The sequence below is a fragment of the Thalassophryne amazonica genome, chromosome 13 (assembly GCF_902500255.1).
Source record: "Thalassophryne amazonica chromosome 13, fThaAma1.1, whole genome shotgun sequence".
Lineage (NCBI taxonomy): Eukaryota > Metazoa > Chordata > Actinopteri > Batrachoidiformes > Batrachoididae > Thalassophryne > Thalassophryne amazonica.
In genome coordinates, this window is record NC_047115.1 from 39676457 (window position 1) to 39695976 (window position 19520).

Here is a 19520-nt window from a genome sequence, read left to right on the forward strand (position 1 = left end):
TGAGCTTGGAAGCTGCTTTCCATAAGATGATGCTGGTCAAATTACAGTTTAACATGTCACTCATTCACTAAAAGTCAGTTTGGTCAACAAGGAAGCTGTGTAATTTCACATTTCGTCACCTGTTTGCGATTACTTAAATGCTGTGAAACATTTTAGCCTCCTCCCTCATTTCCTGTGGGTTAACTGCCGAAGGTAACGAGGGCGCCTGCACACACTGTATCACCTAACCAGGTGGTAGAGAAGAAACCTCAACAACATGCCTTATATTTCCTTTTCCTTCAGGCTAAAAACATATCTCTGGAACAAAAGGGCCTGTAGGGTAGTAGTTATTGGCCTGGACTGGAAATCTAGTTATGAGACACATTTTAATTCCAGGTGTAAATGAGGCCTAAATTTGGGCTCCCATTGCAAATTTGTGGCACCAATTCTGTCCTGACTACACAAATGAGGAAACCAGGCCTGATTTATTAAATTGATGATGATTCCTTGATTGATGATGATTCCTTATGCGCAAGCGCTACTCGATAGTCTATACTGTACTGCAGTACATTACCAGTGCAGTACAGTGCATTACCACACTTTTTCATAAAGCTAGACTGTGGCTAACATTTCAAAGCTGTGTTCTGTTGAAAAGCGCAACATGCTTTTGATAGGATTTATGTTGAGCAGAATCAGAAGGAAGCTTCTGTTCGGAGAATGGTATGTATTTTGTACCTACACATCCACCATAACCTACTTTTACCATGTAGATATCATATATTTATGCTCCAGTTAATTTTCACCCTGCTCTAAAGAAATCACTCACTGCTCACTCCAAAACAGAAAACAATCTGCACTGTAAATTCAATTTTCGCTTATACTGCAGCTTATTTGGCATCAAAAATAACTGAGCAGCCAAATCCATATTCAAGCACAAATGATGAGCAGGTCCAGTCATGCTCCAGTGTACCAAAGTTGAGCAACATGTGTTACAGGTTTGATGCTTGAGTTTCTTCTAATATGCTGCCCCATGTTTCGACCAAAATCCATCATCCCCGCTTCACTCCACGCTGCATTCACTTTACTTAGATGGCCTGACTTTCATAAATATTATCCCGTCTGCCCAAATTTCACATTTTGTGGATCACAACATGTTCCTACATAATAAATTTTATTAAACATGCTTAAAAGTTTACCGATTGCTCACGATGTTTTACGATACTTTTACTGCAGATTATAATATTAATAATATAATTGTAATAACATACGTTTGTGTTTTCGGGGATTGGGAGGTCTGCTCTACACATGGTTAGATGATATGCGTCTACATAGTTCAACTATCTTCAGTGATCACTTGACGTTAATATTTTGTGCCGAGCTCGCATTCACGAGTATATTTTTTTCCTTTCATAAATAAAAGCTTGATTTGAAAACTGCATTGTGTTTAGTCATGCTGTCAGTTGTCTCACATTAAACTGAACATCCCAGAAAAATAATTTTGGCAAGTGTTCAAAACTAGTAAAATGGGGAATTGTTTTGCATACAGTTCTGTATTTAAATTTTCTCACCTTGTCCTTCTCCATACTTTGCACTGTGCGCCCACGTGATCCCACCCTGGAACCCCAGCTCCCTGCACACCACATTGGCCAACTTGATGTCCACCTCATCGTCACACACGGTTCCCCATGTGTTGTTGTGCAGCACCTCTACACGCCCTTCGTGTGCCTCTCGAGCCCAGTTTCCCGCCAAACGCACCTTGGCAGCCGGGGCACGCGCTGCCCTGCGTTGAGGTTGAGCACATGTGGGACAGCAGAGGGACAGCAGGAAGAAAAGGAGGCAGCTCGAGCACAAGGTGTGGGTCATTGTGGCTCAGTGGAGGAGGAGTCCTGGAGGTAAAGGATGAACCGTGCAAGTCAATTTCTGCTCTACATTTAAAGAACTTGTGCCTAATTGACCACTAAACTCAATTAGGCAGTCAATTAAAAGTTACAGCAATTCTCTGTAATAAAACAACGTTCATTTCACACACAAAAGTTCACACATAAATGCTCTATAATTTCTTTAAGCAATAAAAAAAGCAACGAGTCAGCATTAAAGCAACCTCTTCACTCTTAAAAGGGCCGATCATGACACCATCTTCTCAAAATGCTTCAGGTATGCATTTGCTGACATAAATTTCCATATATGTTGGCAAAGAACTTTCAAACTTAATTTTACCACCAACTGGACTCACTCCACCCCTTAAAATTTCCCCACCTCCTACCTCTGATAAATATGTAAGATAATGTCGTATCTTTCCTTCGACATAAATAAATTTGAATTACGACTCATTATGAACAACAAAATGATAATTTTCATCAGCAGAAAGAAAAATGATCATTTTCATAAAGTATGTTTTCTGAGCATCCCAAAAAAGAAGAACTTTTGATCCATTATTCTTGGTAATCTATTGATTATTGCACATGTGCAGTGTCACCAAAAACAGCCTATGGATTTTGACCAATAACGTGTATGAACAAGTGAATGTGAAGCATCATTGCAAAGCGCTGTAAGCTTCTGATTCAAAAGCACTTTGTAAATGCAGTACATTTACCATTTGGAACAAATTCGTATTTTAAACAACCTGAATGTTGCAATCAAACATCTGTGTGTTCTACTCAGCTTTAAAAATTGCATCATATGAGACAAAGCTTGTTTTGCTTTTTACACTGCTGAAGAGATATTATTAGAACATGAGCAGTAGAGCTCACAATGAACTCTAAACCAGGTTTTTTGTTGTTGTTTTTTGTACCATAAAATTGTAAAGTGCCGTTATTGTGTTCATGCATTTTATGGTTTATAACATATATTAGTGATTTTATTACATTTCCTTAGATACTATTTACCAATATTTGTGGTAAACACTGGAACTATGTTCTAAGATTGGTGTAGGGTTGATATAAACCACTGTATTGTATCTTTGAAAAATGACAGTATTGACTGTATTTCATCAGACAGTTTGTTTCACTAATGTGGCAGCAATTAAAAAGTAGGGTTTTTATGTTTCGGGGGGGGGGGGTTTTTTGTTGCTATTTTAAGTATACAGAGAGTTTTTAATCATTCTCTTAGATCATTTTTTAAAAAGCCCTTTTTGCAAATAAAGCAATAATTAAAGATGAGTAGAGCACTCAGACACTTGATTACTAACAATATTTTAATCTGACTAGTGCAAAAAGATTGGAAGTTAAGCTTCTTTTTAAGGCGGTTTCACTCATGTCAAACACAGACATATAATTTGTCACACAGAAGCATACTTTAGGATTGCAGTTCACACACACAAATAAACATCCCTCAAGGTAACAACACAGACAAGCAGGTTATAACTGGAGGTTAACAAGCGCCACAGCCAAAGAACGAGACACTGAAACACTAAAGTACTGCAGGCCACAGCACACGTAGGAATTAACGTCAGAACAGAAGACAAAAAAAAAAAAAACTATCAATAAAATACTTCGAGGCTACAAAAATCAGCCCAACACTGAAGCCTTGTGCAATTTGGTGTAATAAGAAAATGAAGTGCCATGCCAAGTTCACTTATACAGATTTCAGAGATGGCTGCAATGATATTACTCCAAAAAGCACCTGTTGCACTAAATACATCAGGTGCAAAGTATTAATAAGAATATAAAAATAATAAATTAAAGAAATATGTACATACATCTTCAACCACTTATCCAGGATCGGGTCACAGGAAATTAAAGAAATATAATTTTTCTAAATGAATTTTAATAAATAATTAAAAATGCTGTTTTTTTTTGTTTTGTTTTTTTAAATAGTAGTTATAAAAATATCCAGGAAAAAGTATAATTGGGGAGGTGAAAGTTGACTCACCTGACAGGCAGCTGATGTTTGCAGTCGTGGACGTCACCAGGTAGGGGAGAGTGACTGAGTGAAGGAGTGTAACTACTAAGTATTCTCTTTAGTCTATCCTCCCTCCTTCTCCCTATATCCCTCCCTGCATCCATCCCTCCCTCCCTCCCTCCCTCCCTCCTTCCTTCTGCCTCTTTCCCTCATTCAGCTAATGACTTTATTCAAATACCCTCACGTACTCACTCTATGAAATTAAATGCTATATTTATATAATCTTGTTCCATCAACCGGTCCCACATAACGTAGTTGCTTACGATAGGAGGCAGCATATATGATTAAATGCAACAAGTTGTTACCCAGGGACACAGAACGCACCATTAATTGTAAGAATGTTTAACAGAATATACAAGTCACTGTATATTCTGTTTCACACTGTAACCACTTGTTACAGTGGCCTGTGCCTCCTCCCCTCCCCTTTCATGATCCAAATGAACCCTCTATTCAGCAACAGGTGACTCAGCTAGATACATTTGTACCAGACCATGATTCAGCAAGGTCTATCAAGGGTGTTCCCTTTTTTTTGCCATAGATGTTTCAAATGTTCTGTTACGTGTTACTCTGTTACTAACATCATGACATCACATTCGAGACTGTACATCATAAGTTCAAATGAATAAAAAACAGGTTATAAAGCATTTTTTCCTCTATGGTTGTATGTTGTGGTGAAATATACACTAAAATGTAGGAAATGGCACCTAAAAATTTGTAACTTGCATGCCCCCCAGACCTCCTAAGGGAAGCACGACCAGGCTCATTCACAAACTCATACCCCCACCCTTTACAAAATCCTGGATCTGCCCCTGGAGTACACCCTGGACAGGCCGCCAGATTATCGCAGGGCTGGCACATATAGATAAACACACGGTTAATACTGGAATACCTGAAGGGATCCCATGCAAACATTGGGAGAACATGGAAATCCCACACAGAAAAACCCTGGTCGGAAGCAAACCTGGAAGTTTCTCTCTGGAAAGTAACAGTGCTAACCAGTTAGTCACCAAGCTGCCCCAGTGTAACAACGTACAACAATTAATTGCACATTTTCTTTCAATTTTAAACAACCAAGTTATGTGGGGCCGATTGACATAACTAGGCTAAGTAAATGTAGCATTTAATTTCTTAGACAGCAGTTTGCTGTAATTCCTGAACGTCGGCATTGCATTCCGTCTGTTCCTTCCGGTCAGATTGCCATTTTACCAGCACTGATGAATATGTACAAGCATAGTGAGCAAAGCGTGTAGGATGAAACACGAGGCCGTCAGTCCCAGGAAATAAACTAATCAGTAATCTCCTGTCAGAACAGAGTGAAATTAGTCAAAAGAAACCACCAGCCTCATCAGTTTTAGGGCCGTTTAGCCCCACGGCACTCGCAAAATTCAAACTTAATGAACTCTGTTTATATGATTAAACTGTTTTTCTCACGGAGCTTTACTCTTCTCGGGTCCTGATGTTTTATACACAGAGCATTACACAACAGCACGGGCAAACATTTGTAAAAGTAACCAACAGGAAGGACTCGGGTCCAGAATAGTATGAAATATCAAGTTCCAAGTATCTGATTGAAGCTTCCTGGACCACAGGGTAGATATTTCCTTGTTGAGATGGCCACAAACCACTTCGTTTAAAATAGGCTTGGCCTTACGGTGGCCATAGTGAACGTGACTGATGGGAATATACCATACCACCCCCGCCTAGGAGTGTGGTACTATAGGCTAACCTACAATCAGCGAATCAAACATGTAAGCCAGCAGTGTAGGTCCACATGGGGGAAAAAAAAAAAAGCTGAAAATATAATGTCTTCATGATTTCATAGAGGTCACTTTCAGGCTTTAGTCAGATTTAGATTTTCTCCATGTTTCTAAGCCGTTTTGTTTATTTTCGAGTTTATTTAAGGTGGATTTAGTGCAAAATTAGCTACATGGGAATATTAGGCTGCTGAGTGTTGTGTCGGTAAACTCTATTTCCACTCAGTGGGCTCCCTTTTAAAAGCAGTAAGGTGTATTCATAGACATGAAAATTTACAACTTTGAAAGGGGAAGCAAGAGCAGAAACATCAACCACCACCGTAAAACCACCGAAGTCACACGGAGATGTGTGTTGTGTGCACGCTTTGAAGCTGTAATTGAGATGTTTGTGTGTCAGTCATGGTGTGACCAGGCAGCGTGATGGTGGCCCCTCCCTGAGTGGTAAACCCAAACAGGAAGACCAGACCCCATATTAGAGGACCTTACATGGCAAGAGGAGGGAGACGAAACTACAGATCTGTTCAGCAAACTCCTAAAATGATACCCCCCAATCTGTCATACTCGCTTGCTTACATGTATCATAGATCAGTGGTAGTAAGTGTTTTGTGGTGAAACACCTGACTGAACAAATTGATCAACCTCTGTACAAATAATTGACAACTATGTTGCAAACAACTTGATGATGAACTGGAATTATCTTCCTTTATGCATTTCCTTTCATGTGTGCTACCATTGTGTGGCATTTCATTGAAATCCATACAGCAGCTTAGGTAGAGTTAACTTAAAATTCCAGCTAACTCTCATTGAAAACATCTCACCAAAATTATTTTCCCTCATGCACATTCTCATGTGATGTCCTACCATTGTGTGAAGTTTGAGATCAGCCAAATAGTTTAAGAGGAGTTGCGCTCCTATGCATTAATTAAATATGAAAGAACAATTATCTCATTTTGGACATCAGAACATAAGTATTTTCTGTCATGTACATCTACATATGGTGCACTACCCTTCTGTGAAGGTTAATTGGTACCAACCTGGCGGTCTTGGAGAAGTTGCGCTTAAGAGGTCAATATCATGCGACGCATCAATTACATACAAAACTCCAATTATCTTGTGTTGAAGTCACTCGACCAGAATTATTTTCCTACATGCACATATTCATAAAGTGTGCTACCAATGTGTGACGTTTCACTGAAATCAACCAAACGGTGTAGGAGGAGCTGCGCTAATAAAACTCATGAACAGACAGTGATCCTTATATCTCAAAGGAACTCCTTCAGTGTCTTGAATGAAGAACTTCTGTTGCATGTGAGACTAATTAAGACAGTTTAAACAACAGTTCAGTGACTGTATGCGAGATGAGCTGCAGCCCTCCGAGGGTTTGCAAGTGCGAGTACCCGAGCAAAGCGGCTCCCTGCGGCAGATCGCTCCCTCTGTCCACCTCTAATTACACCGACCGAGCCGACTCTGCCCTTACCCACAATCTGTGGAAGCATGAAATAATACATGCTCTCCAACAATAAACAAGTGCCTTTTCAAATGACAGCACCACCTCCATGTTTAGCCGTGCTGCCTGTTCTCCAAGCTTCCACGCAGCTTTTACTTTCACCCATGATGGAGCGTTCTGATACGAACTCACTGACTGAAAAGATTTAACAGCTGAAAAAGTCCAACACAATTTAATATCATGCATGCCACTTTAATTAGATAGTTTCTTAGATTGCTAATCCTGTGTGCAAGTGCATACTAGTGGTGTTTCCTCTTCCTTTTGGTTCTGTGATCACAGATTACAGCTTCAGTTTCCCTGCCGCTTCTTTCATGGCAGTCACACACACTCCTTACGCGGATGTCGGGGTCACCGTACAGTTGTTCCTAACACCAGCCTGATTTACTTCTTCTGTGTTAAGGATGATTTAAAGCAAGATATTCACTGAGCAGGCTGTTCATTTCAATGGGAATCTTGTATGTGCAACAATGCCCCCTAGTGGGCAGTAGGAAAGCCAGAGCCGTTTGAGAATATCAATCAGAAAAAAAGGAGAAAGATCAGCAGTGCTTTCTGACTGGTTCTTGTCCTTATGTTTGTTCTGGAAGGTAAGAAAACCCGAATACTGTGGTGCATGATGGTGATAAGGCCTGGAAGACATGTTGTTGTGGCTTCTGGTCCAATCCAGCTTGAGCTCAGCGGCCCACATCATCACAAGTTTCATTCAAAGACCCCTTAAAGCCATCACTGAATATTTCCCACATACATGGGGCCTGGGAACAAGTTTAAACTATGTCAGCCATACTGGTTTCTATCATTTACATCAATATATTGTACAAAATCAAAACTAAACTGGTGCACTGCACTCACAGAGCGCAAACCTCCACCAACACTAGTTTCCAATTCCACCAATTTTTACCTTGGAAAAAAATTTCAAGGTCAAAGTCCTGTTAGAAGTGAGTTTTCATAAGATAAATTATAATGCAAAAAAATATAATTAGATCAAAAGGGCTTTTCAATGTTAGAAAGAAAAGAATATCCGCTAAATCCACAATATGGATCAGATGGCCATCAAACTTAGTCTATTCATTGAGAGTGCCAGTTTGCACCTCTTTGTCACAAATGAGAGTGATTGAGATATAACGCAAAATGTACACTAAATGGGCTTTTCAATATTAAATTAAAATGTCCACAAAATCCCCAATCCAGATCGGATGTGGATCAAACTTTGTCAGGCGATAGAGAGTGCCAGTCTGCACCTCACTTTCAAATATGAGAGTGATTGGGGCATGTTTGAATAAGATATAATGTAAAATATACGTTAAATGGGGTTTTCAATGTTAAATTCAAATGTCCACAAAATCCACAATCCGGAACGGATCTGGATCAAACTTTGTGAGGCGATAGTGAGTGCCAGTCTGCACCTCACTTTCAAATATGAGTGTGACTGGGGCATGTTTGATTAAGATATAAAATATACATTTAATGTGGATTTCGATGTTAAATTTAAAGGGCCACAAAATCTGCACTCTGAATCAGATCCGGATCAGACTTTCAGTCGATAAAGGATACCATCCTACATAACTCTCTCAAATATGAAAGGAATTTGATCTTTTTGGCATAGAAATTTTTGAAAATTCGATCAATGTTAAAGGTAGGGATTTTTCCTGAATTTGCCCTTTGACCTTTGAAAATGTAATCATGTCTTGCCTATCAGGATATTTAATCCTGAATAAAAGTTTCATAATGATACACAAAAAATTGTGGGCTCCAGGCTGTTCAAAATCAAACAGAGATACAAACAGGGGCGATATCATAAACATCTCCAACTTCAGGTTATGATATCTATCTAGCTAGACATGTTTCGGTGTTGTAGGAAGCAAACGTGTTTTGTCACCAGTCCTTATATGCTTTCCACCCCATTTGATACTCAAATATATCTGCTGGTTCCTTTTAAGTTGTACAGCAGTCTTTGCTTGGCCCAGATTTTGAACCAGAACCAACTGTAATTTGAATTCATTCATCAGAGGAGCCATTACCACTTCCACCGAAAGTATTCCACTCATTTACTGTTTTGGAAGAAGTTGCCAGTGTCTGTGTTGTCTTACTTAACTTACAAATTAAACATGTTACTTCAAAGTGCTGTAACTGAGAAGGGTGAGACCTTAACCACACCATGAGCAAGCATACTGGTGACAGCGGTAAGGGGAGAAACTCCCTATAGCATCTTTTGATTACACGAAGAAACCTCAAGCAGACCAGACTCATGGTGGTGACCATCTTCTACACCCATTCAAAGAAGGAATAAGAAAAAAAAAGCCCTCTTTTAAATCTATCAATAAAATGATTTCCTCAATTAAATAGGAAGATAAAACACATACCCGATAACAAAGCTCTTATATCAAGGATATATCCATCCATCCATCCATTTTCTTCCGCTTTATCCGGAGTCGGGTCGCGGGGGCAGCAGCTCAAGCAAAGCCGCCCAGACCTCCCGATCCACATACACCTCCCCCAGCTCCTCCGGTAGAACCCCAAGGCGTTCCCAAGCCAGCTGAGAGACATAGTCCCTCCAGCATGTCCTGGGTCTTCTCCGGGGCCTCCTCCCAATGGGACATGTCTGGAACACCTCTCCAGCAAGGCGTCCAGGGGGCATCTGGAAAAGATGCCCGAGCCACCTCAACTGAATTCTTTCGACGTGGAGGAGCAGAGGCTCAACTCTGAGCTCCTCCCGAGTGACCGAGCTCCTCACCCTATCTCTAAGGGAGTGCACAGCCACCCTGCAGAGGAAACTCATCTCGGCTGCTTGTACTCGCGATCTCGTTCTTTCGGTCATGAGCCAAATCCCATGACCATAGGTAAGAATCGGAACGTAGATCGATCGGTAAATTGAGAGCTTTGCCCCCCTACTCAGCTGTCTCTTCACGACGGTCCGATACAGCGACCACATCACTGCAGATGCTGCACCGATCCATGTATCGATCTCACGCTCCATCCGTCCCTCACTCATGAACAAGACCCCGAGATACTTAAACTCCTCCACTTGAGGCAAAGACACTCCACCAACCTGAAGAGGGCAAAGCACCTTTTTCCGGTAGAGAACCATGGCCTCGGATTTGGAGGTGCTGATTTTCATCCCGGATGCTTCACACTCGGCTGCAAACCGCCCCAGTGCACGCTGAAGGTCCTGATTTGACGAAACACAACGCCACAAAAATTAAGCATCCAGCCCCTCTCCAGGAGTTGGGTACCAGAGCCCAAGCTGTGCGTGGAGGTGAGCCCGACTATATCTAGTCGGTATCTCTCAACCTCCCGCACAAGCTCAGGCTCCTCCCCCCCTAGCGAGGTGACATTCCACGTCCCAACAGCCAGGGGCTGTGAGCATGGGCCACCCGCCCTCAACCGCCACCCAATCCTCTCTCTGTAGGTGGTGAACCCACAGGAGGGCGGGCCCACGTCGCTGTTTCGGGCTGAACCGGCCGGGCCCCATGGATATATAATGTTTTTTTTTTCTATGGAAAATCATCCAGTCAATAAAATTATCTGTAACTGGGAACTCGGATTTTCCTAGTCAATAGGAAATGCATCTGGGAGTGGTGTAGAAACAAGACTAAGCTTACAACCCTGGCCAAAACAGCAAAAGAGCTGCCTGGTGGAGAGAGGAACATTATCAGGACATTGAAGAGAAGCCGATAAAATGGTTTTGGCAAAGGAGAAGGGCAGGTGTCCATGTGACAGGGAAGGGTCTGAAATACAAGGCACTGCGGCTGCATAACCAACATGAAACCAGAACTTCAAAGCATCAAATTTGGTATTTGAAGTTTTTGGAACGACATATCAAACAGACAATGCACTCATGTTACTCAGTAACAATCAAGAAAAAACAAAAACAAAAAAAAACACACTTGTATGTGGTCATAACAGGCCCTGATTTTTTTTTTCTTCAAATAATTATATACTTATTCACAGAGCCATAGAAAAATTAGAAGACAACAGATAAATACAGATAACACCGTGCTGCAAAAAGAACTAAACAATCATGCATATAGTCCAATATTAAATAGAAACTAGCATGTTGCCTGTGGGCATCCACGGGCTCTAAATGGAGTAGTGTACATAAAATAAATTGCTGACATTTTTCAAGGGTGGTAATAAATTATGCAAAGCTTGTACAATGATTTTAACTGAAAGTGCAGGAAATTAAAATGAGAGTTTTGTGAATAATTGGATTTATTATTTGGCACATTTAGTTGATGTTTTACAACTGCCAAGGTTGAGATTTTCTTTGTTCAGAGCTTCTGTGGTTACCAGGGACTGATTAAGGCACCTTTTAAAAAAAATAAATAAATACTTTATCATCCTTGACATCAGAAAAAGTGATGTGGGAGGGTGGATTTTTTTTTTTCTTAGAAACCGGTACATACGTCATTTCAAAGCTGAAAAAGGATACCTACAGCACCTGCATACTAAGTGAAGTGAGGCACTGAAAATCAGATATTTTAAAAATAAATCTTGTTTCCATTTGAATACAGTAAGTGAACTGCATACGAGTAGTGTGGTAAACATGCATACTGTGTGTGAGACTGAGCAACTGACTGTGGTTGTCAATGACTGTCTTTGGCCAAAGCATGTGCTGGTTCATGCACCACCTGTATGCCATCTATGAAGTTTGACAAAATAAAAAAAAATAAATGATGCCACTCGATTTGGGAATGCAGGCAGGGATGATAAACTGTTTTTTTTTGTTTGTTTGTTTAAATGGGGCCTAATGGTGATAACAACGTCCATTGGTCACTGTTGTTACGTATTATCCGTAATTTCTCCAAAAATATTAGTCCTATCAACTTTGTTTTCTTTAAATTCTTTAAAGCTACAGCATTGTGGGATTTAGTGTTGTCTAGTGGTAAGGTTGTCAACTGCATTATGCCATCACCAATCCCATTTTTGTTTCCCTTCTCATTTTTGCTTCTTTGGCAATGGAGATTCATGCTCCCTTGCCTTCTCTTGTGATAACTGTGTATAATCCTGCAAAATGCAAAAAAACAGGGTAAGTGTGTCCCTCATGACACTGCAACACAATGGACTCCATGAGGGGTCCCACTCCCATGTGATGGGCTCATTCTAAGCTTATGAAAAGAAATCTATTGATTATTGCAGGTAAACATACACTATTGAGCAGATGGTTATCAATGTTATATTCCATTTCTGCTAATAAAAGCCCCTAAATCTTACACACTGTTGCTTTAAAGGAACCAGCTCATTTTGACATTAGAAACATAATGTCAAATTTTCAATTTTTCAATTCAAAAAACGATTTCTTCCAACATGGACGACCTGGTACATGACAACATGAAGACCATTATAGAAGATTACTAAGTAACTGTCTCAAAATGTCTGATTAAAAACAATCAAATTTTCTTACAAACTGCAGAAAGTGTGTCTGTGTGTGTGTGTGTAATTTCTGGTTTTCGTTCTGCCAGGTGTTGGGAACATATAATTAGAATACAGTGGATAATTTACCTGCCTTTATTTGGAAGACATATTATTCCGAAATGACTTACAAATCAAGGAACTAATCAGTTTAAGATTCGAACAGATCAGCAGATGCAAACATCTGGTGCAGCCAACTTAAGAAACTGGACGTTACCAGAAGTAGTTGCAGAACAGTAAGGTTTTGTGTGCATGCTCCATTTTAAAGTTCACACTTTTTCCTGATTTTGTGCATTGGTATTAACAGACTGTTGTACAACCAGGTATGTGACGCCATAACTAACAAATGTCCCATAAACCTGATAAATCAAACACACAGCTTATCCCATTTATACATTTATTTTAGCCCATTTCAGAGTGCTAATATGTTCCAAAACTGTACTTAAGTAAAAAGGTGACATAAAAATAAATAGTGTGTTGGGAGGGCTACATTAACTCAAACCCTATTAAAACCTTTTAGGCATCTAGATGCATGCTGAGATGGGGCAGACTGAATTACTTCTTCATTGTAATAAACATTTACTTAAAGATGTCCAGTAAAATGGGCTCTTCCAGTTGATCAATGGTGACTTTTCTTGTGAACACTGACACCTACTGGAAGATACAGAAACGACATACCACTGCAACATCTTAAAAAAACAAAACAAAAACAAAACAAAACCTTAAAGTTCAGTATATTTGCCCTTTTTCTCATCACTATCCTCACTGGGTCACAGAGACAGAGAGATGAGTGATACAAACACATTTATTAATATAAAAATGCTCTTTGGCAATGCAGCATAATAACATATTTAGGAAATTAAGAAAACAACTGGAGTGCCCTAATTATCAATGAGTTGTTCATAATTCAAAATAAAATTTTCATGAGGCATTTGCTAGAACGTGTGGAAATGCAGAACGTTAACTCAGAAGTCTTCTGTTCCATTCTGAAACAGACGCCACATTAAAATTAAGATACACTGGCAACAAAATTCCATTTTACAGGTCTTGTAATAGTCACCAATAACATTAAACGCACTGTGCAACTGCAGCTAACAGCACCAACAGCATTAGCAAAAACCAACAAATGCACTTTCACGGTCTGATGTAGAATACCTCTTTCACAAACTTTTGGCCACAAGACGAAAATACAATAAAGGCAGAAGTGCAGCATGTGACAGTGTTTCCACTAAATACTTCAAAACAGCAAACGTTTCACAAAGCAAATACTGTAAAACCAGCAATAATAGGACAGGGGCCTTGTCGAAAACATGTTTTCTTTAACTTAGCATGAAGTGGAAAGGGAAAAAAAAAAACAGTCTGCAAATTAAAAAGCTCAATATAGCTTTTAAGGTGTAAAAACAAAGGAAAAAAGTATAAATAAGAAAATAAATACTCACTATGCAGTAGGTGCATACTTCATCGTTGGGTGTAGTGTGGATTTATAGCCAGGTGTTGTAGCTTTAATTGTGTAGTGAGGAACAAACATATGTTCTAATGGGTTTTAATGCACCGCTTAGTGTTCAAACAGCAAATTAGGTTAGTTTCAGTGCACAGCTGCAAGACTGTTTTTTTGGTTAAAACAAAATACTGAAACTGAAGTGGGGGAGATTTGTTTTTTAAAGTTTAAAAACTGTGGACATGTGTGCACATAACTGAGCATAATTTATTCAGCACTATGCCATTTTAAACTATCTTTTTGAGATCTACTGCCAGACAAAAACATACAAAACAAAAAGAAAGGAAAAAAAAAAAGAGCCACAAAAATAAAGCCACAGAAAATATATACTTTGGATACTGATATCTGCCATATGTCATCTTGAAGCATATCTCAGGGATGTTCATTTCTAATTCCACCTCAGTTTGTAAGAGTTTTGGCATTCACAAGATGTGCTCAATATGTGCACCGCTCCTCTGGTTCAGCCAGATCTCCCTTTAAGGGCCCCTTCACACATAACATGATTGAAGCCGACTAGCGCACGAAGGAGGAATTGCATGCCAGTCGCGAAAATTTGGAGCCGTCTCCAATGCCTCGTACATGTGTCTCTACAACTATTCTCGCACAGCAGCAGCTGAAAGACAGAGAGCCCATTCAATCCCTCCCGCGGCAGGTGTCGCCCAAATTCCAGGTGTCACACACTCACATCAAACACTACTCGCTGGAGACTTAGAAAATGTGGTGCCGTTTGCACTGTTAGCACAAAAATAGAGCGCAGACGATCACGTTCGAGCTGCAAGTGAAATTTGTCTATTGCAAAGCAAGACACGACATGCTGATATGTATTTACAGACATGATCACTTGGGTTTGCAAGATCGATTTGTACTAGTAGAACGCAACCAGTTTCCCTTTTTGCTCGATTGTAAATGGCATCCTCATTGGATCAGTCTCAAACTACATCAGAAGAAATTTCTCACATCTATCTTGATGTATGAAAATAAAAACTGAATTTAGATTAGCCATTGCAGAATTAGAGTTAAATGATTTTGTGGCACTTTTTTGAAACACCCTATAATTTCATGATCATGATGCAAATGTTCCATTAAAGCACAATGATAGCTCAATATAAATTCAAAACAATTATTTGCACTGTGCACACAGGTCAACACTTCTACTGACCATACTACTAACGTATCTCCCTGTCACGTGCAACAAAAAGCCACCGGGGGAACATACCGAAGATAACCACAAGTTGTTTGGTGCAAGTAAGTCGGCTACATCAAAATGAAGTTGACAAAGGTACAGGGTTATTGCAGACTTCTGGAAATGTACAAACAAAAACAAAAAACCAAAGTTGAACTGAAAACTATATGCGTGCTAACTGTAAGGCTGTCGCCAGTTATCACACAGTGCCTGTACCTGTTAGTAGTAAAGGCACACTAAAAACAGGAATAAAATAAACTTAGATGGACAAAACCAGTAGCAAAAGTATATTGCATTTGTCATTGCAAGTATGCACAAACTGTTCCACTGTCAGCGATCACTACCTGCAAGAATACTGTGATCACATCACATATAAACAATTATTGCATTGTTTGTCTAGCACATCTGTGAAAAGCTTTATACAGGATTCTGTAGAGAACACAGAACTTGAAACCTGAAAATGTGACACTATGCCATTTGGAAACCACAGTTTGAACATTTGTACACTCTTAATTAGGATGTGAGATGCACCAACTCCATTCCAAAAAGGTGCCTGTGGCCCTACTTCTTACAGTCTTAGTGTGTACGACAAGGACAGCGTTCTTCTGTCTGACTGCAGACATGTTGGTGCTTGTGCGTGTTGTTAACATCACGAAACAAACATTCAGTATGACTATGTTTCAACAAAAGAGTAGCCCGATATGAGTAAAATTATATTTAAATTTTACAATACCTTAATTCAGTTGGTGTTTATGTGCACTTATCCTTGTCTTTACGATAAAGGGCTACAGAGTACAGCAAAATGACACCGTTTTGCTGTCTATTCGTCGAAAGAAAAACTTGCCAGACCGGAAGGGTTTGAAATACCAGGTATCTCTGGCTGCCAAGTCTTTGGTCTGGTGGACAATCTGTTTCTGGTACAGAAAGAAAAGCGGGACATGAATCTTGGTTTAAAGCAGAGACTGATGTGATCACAGCCAGGCTGTGGTTAGAATAAGTTCACATGAACTATTAAAAGTCAGGTGCACAATAAAGAGAGACTTTTCTCAAGAGAAGGTCCCTGGTTTGGTCTGTGAAGGACCTTGGCCTATAAAAAACACAGTGTGCCCTTTCATTATTGCTGAACAAACAGAGCTATAACTATTTTCAACAGTGGGCCAAAGCAGTTTCACTTCCCCTTTAATGGGGAAGCAACAGTGAAGACACTGTTAACTGCAGGTTTGTGATCTGATCTTAGAGTAGTCCCTTAAAGCCAGGATAAGCCACCATGTGCACAGAAGGGCTAGCATACAAGGTTCATTTCAAAGATTACGCTTAATTATTTCAAAGGGTAGTTGCTTCTCTCTGTTAAAGTTGTAACTAGGAACAACATCAATGCAGAATGTGGTTGAGCAAAAACCATCGGACTCTCAGTCCTTGCAAATGTTATCTATCCACTTAGATCCCTGGTCCAGTTTAGTACCAGTTCCATTTGTCAGTCTATACGCCAAAGTTTCTGAACAAACCGAGCTCAAGGCTGCCAGGGTTTCCTGTCCTTGCCTTTCTGTTCAGGAATGTGTTTGTAGCGGCATTTGTCCCAAAATGGCAGCCAGTGGTTCTCCAGAAGTAACACTCATCTCCATTCACTGGGCCACGCCGCCTGGGACTGTGCAGAGAGAAACAAGACAGACATCATAGTAACGCCTGATAGCTTCATTAAAACCGAACAAACAGCATTCCAGTTGTGGCAACTCCAAAATCAGAAAAGGGTGAGACAAATTAAAGAAAAAGAGGGAAAAAAGTGTTTTCTTCCATTTACTTTGACTTCTACTTCATCACAAACAGTATGAACCCAAGAAATTTCATGTTTTATGTGTTCAACATTTATTATACATCTATTACTGCATTTCAGGCTGTAACACATTAAAAAAATTAGGGTGAGGGAAATTTATAGCTAGTAATGGAGTATAACAATAAAATAAAACAATTCATTAAATAATGTTATTCAAACAGATTATGTCAGCAGGTGATCATAATTTCTGACAAAAGTAGTACCCATGAAAGGCTGCGTCTTTGAGGACCAAAGATGGCAGGAGATCTCTAATTTGTTAACCAATGTGTGACAAAATTATTGAAATGTTTTAAAACAATGTTCCGTAACCTCTAAACCCTAGAGTCCCAAATTTGGGGACTTGCCCTGTTTTGGAAAATTTGAACACTCATAACTAACCAATGCTGACACCAACATACACTTATTATACATCAAAATGTCAAGCAAAGTCTCCTGTACAAAAGTATCCACCTCAATCACATATCAACTAACCACAGCTGAAACGCCAAGCAAATAGACATAAATCGGAATTCATTTTTTGGGAAAAAAAAAAAAAACCCACTCATTTACTCCTACCAAGTATTATTTACTTTCAATTTTTTTTTTGTATCCACAACATCCCCTAGGACCTGTCTTTTAGCTGATCTAAACTTTTGCATTTTTGACCTTGTACAAGCTGAGAAATAAATATTGAGAAGGGATTTGCATATTTCTCCCTCTACAGTGCATATCATTAAATGATTGAAGGAATCTGAAGGCATTTCAGTGAGTAAAGGGCAAAGACTCAGGCCTAAGCTGAACACCTGTTATTTCCAGTCCCTCAGAAGGCACTACATCAAGAACCATCATTCATAAATAGCTGATATAACCGCATGGGCAAGTGGACAGATGGTTTGTTAGGCTCTAGGCTGGACTATTGTAATTCATTATTATCAGGTTGTCCTAAAAGTTCCCTAAAAAGCCTTCAGTTAATTCAAAATGCTGCAGCTAGAGTACTGACGGGGACTAGAAGGAGAGAGCATATCTCACCCATATTGGCCTCTCTTCATTGGCTTCCTGTTAATTCTAGAATAGAATTTAAAATTCTTCTTCTTACTTATAAGGTTTTGAATAATCAGGTCCCATCTTATCTTAGGGACCTCGTAGTACCATATCACCCCAATAGAGGGCTTCGCTCTCAGACTGCAGGCTTACTTGTAGTTCCTAGGGTTTGTAAGAGTAGAATGGGAGGCAGAGCCTTCAGCTTTCAGGCTCCTCTCCTGTGGAACCAGCTCCCAATTCAGATCAGGGAGACAGACACCCTCTCTACTTTTAAGATTAGGCTTAAAACTTTCCTTTTTGCTAAAGCTTATAGTTAGGGCTGGATCAGGTGACCCTGAACCATCCCTTAGTTATGCTGCTATAGACGTAGACTGCTGGGGGGTTCCCATGATGCACTGTTTCTTTCTCTTTTTGCTCTGTATGCACCACTCTGCATTTAATCATTAGTGATCGATCTCTGCTCCCCTCCACAGCAATGTCTTTTTCCTGGTTCTCTCCCTCAGCCCCAACCAGTCCCAGCAGAAGACTGCCCCTCCCTGAGCCTGGTTCTGCTGGAGGTTTCTTCCTGTTAAAAGGGAGTTTTTCCTTCCCACTGTAGCCAGTGCTTGCTCACAGGGGGTCGTTTTGACCGTTGGGGTTTTACATAATTATTGTATGGCCTTGCCTTACAATATAAAGCGCCTTGGGGCAACTGTTTGTTGTGATTTGGCGCTATATAAAAAAAATTGATTGATTGATTGATTTGTTTTTGGAAGAAATGGATGCCAGGCGATGTGGACCAAAGACTATTGGCAACAAGTCCAAAAGCCAGGGTCTGTTATCATATACAGTTGTCAGTACCTTTGACAAATGGTTAATTTACACTTCTGTAATGGCAGCATTAATGCAGAAACATACATTGAGATTTTAGAGCAACATATGCTGCCTTCAAGACTACATCTTTTCCAGGGATGTCTGTGCATTTTCAACAAGACAATGCAAAAATGCATTCTGCACACGTTACAAAGGTATGACTGTTTAATCTTTAATTTAACCTTATTTAACCAGGTTAGACCCACTGAGATCAAGATCTTTTTGCAAGGAGACCTGTGCAATTATAAAGTTTCCAGTTCACCTAACCTGCATGTCTTTAAACATGTGAGGAAACCGGAGCACCCGGAGGAAACCCACACAAACACGTGAAGAACATGCAAACTCCACATAGAAAGGCCACAGGTGGGAATAGAGCCCATGACCTTCTTGCTGTGAGGCAACAGTGCTAACCACTAAGCCACTGTGCTGCCACCTGATATACTTAATTGATTTGTATCCTCAATGCCACAACATACATTGATGCCACAGAAACATACATTGAGATTTTAGAGCAACATATGCTGCCTTCAAGACTACATCTTTTTCAGGGATGTCTGTGCAATTTTCAACAAGACAATGCAAAAATGCAT

At 39.9% G+C, this 19520-nt stretch overlaps 1 protein-coding gene across 1 annotated transcript in view; it reads right to left on the reverse strand.

Moving 5' to 3' along the window:
* The window catches only part of loxl4 (lysyl oxidase-like 4), a 56172-nt gene extending 52249 nt beyond the window's left edge, over window positions 1-3923 (reverse strand). Inside the window, exons 1-2 of the mRNA XM_034184775.1 lie at window positions 3850-3923; window positions 1548-1865 (exon numbers count right to left, since the gene is read on the reverse strand). Coding sequence (XP_034040666.1) covers window positions 1548-1842 — 295 coding nt within the window. The 5' untranslated portion in view covers window positions 1843-1865; window positions 3850-3923. The remainder of the gene's footprint in view (window positions 1-1547; window positions 1866-3849) is intronic.
* Between the last annotated feature and the right edge of the window lie 15597 nt (window positions 3924-19520).